The 5,142-nt window shown below is 52.0% G+C and overlaps 1 protein-coding gene across 1 annotated transcript; it reads left to right on the forward strand.

Annotated features, from left to right (window-relative positions):
• Window positions 1–496: 496 nt before the first annotated feature.
• Window positions 497–4,863, forward strand: HTR1A (5-hydroxytryptamine receptor 1A). Its single transcript, XM_058564007.1, has one exon. The coding sequence runs from the start codon at window positions 927–929 to the stop codon at window positions 2,193–2,195; it is 1,269 nt and encodes a 422-aa protein (XP_058419990.1). The 5' UTR covers window positions 497–926; the 3' UTR covers window positions 2,196–4,863.
• Window positions 4,864–5,142: the final 279 nt, after the last annotated feature.

The raw sequence follows: 5,142 nt of genomic DNA on the forward strand, positions 1-5,142 counted from the left end.
CAGGCTCCGTGTGCCTCCTTTTCTCATTTCTTGCTGCCACTCTGTGTGGCTGACTCTGCTTAAGAATTTGACAGAAATATGAAGCGATGGGTAGTTAGAATTTTTTCCCCTCGACTTTGGCTGGGTGGGGGGCGGAATTCTTTGTTGTAATGTTGGTCTGACCGGCATTCGGCAATCGGGTGTGTGTAAGCGAGTTCTGAGTCTCTGTCAACAAAAAGGGGCTTGAACGCAAAGACGCTGAGCTGGAGGGAGAGGAGGGCGGGACGCAGAGGAAAGATAGTCAGGGTTGGGGAAGTGTTAGGAGGGGAGGGTTAGCGTGGGAGGGAGGGAGACTAGCTGTGGAGCGACACACAGGAGGGATAAGGGAAGGAGAGTGAGAAGGGAGAGGGAGACTAAAAGGGAATGCTAGTGGGGAGAAAGGGGGAGAAGGAGGAGGCTTAAGAGAAAGAAAAGAGAAGACACAGTGAGAGAGAGGGAGGGAGAGAAGCTGGGAGAGGAGGGTCACAGAGTGACCGTGGAGGATGGGGTTTCTCTATTCCAGATACTTCTAGGCTTGGAGACTGTTGGCTAGTGGGGAGACTCCGGCTCCGGCAGCCAGCTGGGCAGCGGTAAAGTAAAATGGACAGCGAGAGACAGACGTTCCAGCCACCTCTCCGCCGCCCAAAAATCCCGGAGCTGTTTTCTGGCCAACTCGTTTCCCAGCTGGAGTCTCTGAGCGCGCTGGATCGCGGGAACCCAGGGAGCGCCTAGAAGCTGCTCCTCGGAGATGCCTTCGCCTGAGCAGTAAGAACTTCCTGCTTGAGTCCCTGCATCCCCTCCACCTGAAACTCCACAGGAGAGAGGGGCGGAAGACCCCAGGGGGAGGGGCGAGGGGGATCCTAGCCCAGCTCATTCTCCCCTCCCCCTCCCCCGCCGGGCGCGCAGGCATGGATGTGCTCAGCCCCGGACAAGGCAACAACACCACATCGTCCGAGGGTCCCTTCGGGACACGCGCCAACGCTACTGGCATCTCCGACGTGACCTTCAGCTACCAAGTGATCACCTCTCTGCTGCTGGGCACGCTCATTTTCTGCGCGGTGCTGGGCAATGCGTGCGTGGTGGCCGCCATCGCCCTGGAGCGCTCCCTGCAGAACGTGGCCAACTATCTCATTGGCTCCCTGGCCGTCACCGACCTTATGGTTTCGGTGCTGGTGCTGCCCATGGCCGCGTTGTACCAGGTGCTCAACAAGTGGACGCTGGGACAGGTCATCTGTGACCTGTTCATCGCCCTCGACGTACTGTGCTGCACCTCGTCCATTCTGCACCTGTGCGCCATCGCGCTGGACAGGTACTGGGCCATTACGGACCCCATCGACTACGTGAACAAGAGGACGCCCCGACGCGCCGCCGCGCTCATCTCGCTCACTTGGCTCATTGGCTTTCTCATCTCCATCCCGCCCATGCTGGGCTGGCGCACCCCCGAAGACCGCTCGGACCCCGACGCGTGCACCATCAGCAAGGACCATGGCTACACTATCTACTCCACCTTCGGCGCTTTCTACATCCCGCTGCTGCTCATGCTGGTTCTCTATGGGCGCATCTTCCGAGCCGCGCGCTTCCGCATCCGCAAGACAGTGAAGAAGGTGGAGAAGGCGGCAGCGGACACCCACCTTGGGGCGTCGCCAGCCCCGCAGCCCAGGAAGAGCGTAAATGGCGAGCCAGGGAGCAGAGAATGGAGGCAGGGCGTGGAGAACAAGGCAGGGGGGGCTCTGTGCGCCAATGGCGCGGCGAGGCAGGGTGACGACGGCGCCGCCCTGGAGGTGATCGAAGTGTACCGGGTGGGCAACTCCAAAGAGCACCTGCCGCTGCCCAGCGAGGCCGGTGCTATCCCCTGCGCTCCTGTCTTCTTCGAGAAGAAAAATGAGCGCAACGCCGAGGCCAAGCGCAAGATGGCCCTGGCCCGCGAGAGGAAGACGGTGAAGACGCTGGGCATCATCATGGGCACCTTCATTCTCTGCTGGCTGCCCTTCTTCATCGTGGCCCTAGTTCTGCCCTTCTGCGAGAGCAGCTGCCATATGCCCACCCCGTTGGGCGCCATAATCAACTGGCTGGGCTACTCCAACTCTCTGCTCAACCCTGTCATTTACGCCTATTTCAACAAGGATTTTCAAAACGCATTTAAGAAGATCATCAAGTGCAAGTTCTGCCGCCGATGATGATGGGAGGAGTAGCCGGTAACTAGGCCCGCCCCCAGCCCTCCGGAATCAACACCTATAGATAACTTGCTACTTTTCCTCTTTCTCAGCTGCTCCACCCGCGGCTTCCTGACCTCGTCCGCCTTGCCCCATCCCCAATCCCCTGCTCGGAGGGAGGGCGTTCTGTGCAAAGAAGCCCCAGCCGCGGGGCAGGAGGGCCTGGGAAACTCCCCGGGTCTGTAAGAAGCGACCTTGGCTCAGACTTTGGCCTCACAATCAGTTTTGATCCTAGCAATTGCCTCCTCCCCTTTTGCCCCCTAACATTAGCGGCGGAAGTTTAAGTCTCAGCCGCTCAAGGCAAAAAAAGTCCACAAAGAAAAATAAATTTATGCCCAGCCGCTGCGCGCACTAGCGGCTCTCGCTGGATTGCTCCACTGCTGGAACTCGGATTCAGAACTTTGCTCCGTTTCCCAGCCCCTCCCCCCACCCCGCCCCGCCCTCTTGCCCTAGAAAAGTTCACTGTTTTCGGTCTCATCCCATCTTTCCTTTCCCAGCTTCTCTTTATGCCCTCGCCAGTCCTTATGCACTAACTGGCTAGTCCGGAAAGGCCGGAGAGTCTGCTTTTGCCTGTGCCTGTTGTATTCCCGGGAGTCTCCGCCTCCCGGGTTAGACTCACGGAGTAATTCTCCCGCGCACAGCCCCATGCTTTATTTTCTTGGATTCAAAACAAGTGGCCAGAAGCTGTCTCTTAGAGTGGACTTGTAAGGACAAGGCTGAGCCAGTGGGGGAGAGCAAAGAGGGAGCGCGGAACGATTTTGTCTGTGCTTGCCTTGGGGTCAGCACTCACGAAAGAAAATGACAATCGGTGGGAAGGGAGAGCGGACTTCTGTTTGTATAGGCGCGTCTGCACGTGCTGGCATCACCACTTAACCTACTGCGGGAGGCGCCCGCCGGCCACGGTGTGTGCGCTGGGGACGCCAAGAGACCTGAGATCCACCCGCCTCCCCAGCCCTCTCTGGTTTGGCGTGCGCTCCGCGCCCAGACTGGATCCATTCCTTTGCCTACGCCCTGGGAAGCGCTGAAGCTCGCGTGAACAACATTTAGGGTTTCGGAAGCCAGCGGCGCTAGGTCAGACCGAGCTCTTGGGACCAGGAAGTCCCAAGCGGTGGCTTTGTCCAGCGGTGAAGAGGGAGAGGGCCTCAGTGCGCGCGGGCTCGGGCTCCAGCTGGCACTCCCGGTGGAGCCTGAAAGGACAATTTTATCCAAAGGATGCGGATTCTTTCCTCTTAATTCCCCACTCCTCTCCTTTTCGGATAGGAGGACAGCTCTGTTTAGTGTGTCTTAACACTACACAGGATTTGTTCTGCAGCACTTCCAGGACGCATAGTTACCAGGACCTTGGTTTCCAAATAGAAATTCTGGGCTTTCAATCAAATGGGTCCCGATAGATTTAGCACTATCTTTGATTTCAGAGGCGGTTACCTTAAATAATGGGATCCCAAAGGACGAGTTAGAGGTGCTCTCCCTGCGGAGTTCCTGAGAATCTTGTACAGGGTTGCATTTGCTCCTTGGCCTGACTGTCCTGAGCCACAGGTCTACGGGAAAGTGAATTCTTGCTATTTGGTATGCAGAGCACTCCAAGCTTAACCCCTTCAAAAGTTACTCTTTCAGCCTTGCCATTCCTGCTGAGAAACCGGTTGTAATCTTTACTGCCCCCGGAAGGGAAGTTATTTCGGTGCTCCATTTGAATGTAAATTTCCATGCAACTGACCGGGATCAAGAGGTTTGTTACAGTTAGAATCTAGCCTCTGATTTTCTGATGAATAACGGTTTCGTTTTCCAGTAATTGCACAAAGTTATTGATTCTTACTCCCCTCTCCCTTGAAATGTACCTTTTGAATGACTGAGAACCGTGTTGCAAAAGTTGCCAATGAAAAGTTCACGTGTGTTTAAAATTAAGAAGGTGAAAGACAGCTGTGACTTGAAGCCATTTTACTGTTTGTCAAACTGAACGAAGCCTCCATTTGGTTTCTTTCTCTAACCTAAACTGTGAGTAGGCAGCATATTCCCTTAAAACAGAGAAAATACAAGAACTCTGGGAACTCATTGGATGGTTTGTCTATGCACAGGTAATACTGATAAGGCGCTATGGTGGAGAAAACAAAAGAGACTTCTCCAGTCCAACAATTGTTCATTTGAAAATTCAATTTCTTTTTTGTTCACAATAATTTAAGTAGAGCTAAACTTTTCTGTATGTTGTCCTAACTTCCTAGAACAAATTGTATATATAAAATAATTGAAGCCCAAAATTGGCTCATTCACATTATGCCTTGGCCAACAAGTGTTACATTTGAAATCTTGAGACTTTCATTTATTTGTGTCTTTGACAGAACTGTATGACAATGGCTTTTGGACATTTGTTCTTCCTGCTTTGGAGGATTTATACAGGAATGGGGAAGGAGCATCCAATTGGAGTATAATTGCCAAAGCAATAGAGAAATTTGAGGAATAAGTTCATAGCAGTAAAAAGCCTCGGATTTTTTTTTTCTCTTAAAGTATTTGTATTAAGGTAAAGTATATATGCATCAAAATTGGCCTTCACTCTTCCCTGTGACAATAAAGGACTCTAATAATGGTAATGCTACAATAAACTGATATCAGTAACACATGCATCTTTATTTTAATCAGATTCACTGTCTACTTGTATTTATTTGTATAATTTTAAAATTGAAGATAAAAAAATACAGTTATCAGGAGAGGATCCTGCTATACAGCTCAAGGATTTGACACTTAAAGAAATAAATTTAGTTTTTAGTACTGAAACTCATTCTAGATGATTGATTTCTTTTTTAAAAAATCCTGCCTCTGGAAAGAGGAGGTTACATCTCATCAGTTAGCCATGAAACCATTCATTTTCCCTGACTGACACCTAAGGTTAAGATTTAGGCATCTGTCTCGTTAATATGGA

The sequence above is a fragment of the Diceros bicornis genome, chromosome 20 (assembly GCF_020826845.1).
Source record: "Diceros bicornis minor isolate mBicDic1 chromosome 20, mDicBic1.mat.cur, whole genome shotgun sequence".
Lineage (NCBI taxonomy): Eukaryota > Metazoa > Chordata > Mammalia > Perissodactyla > Rhinocerotidae > Diceros > Diceros bicornis.

Coding starts and splice junctions, on each gene's coding strand:
- HTR1A (XM_058564007.1), top strand. CDS start 927: ATGGATGTGCTCAGCCCCGGACAAGGCAACAACACCACATCGTCCGAG.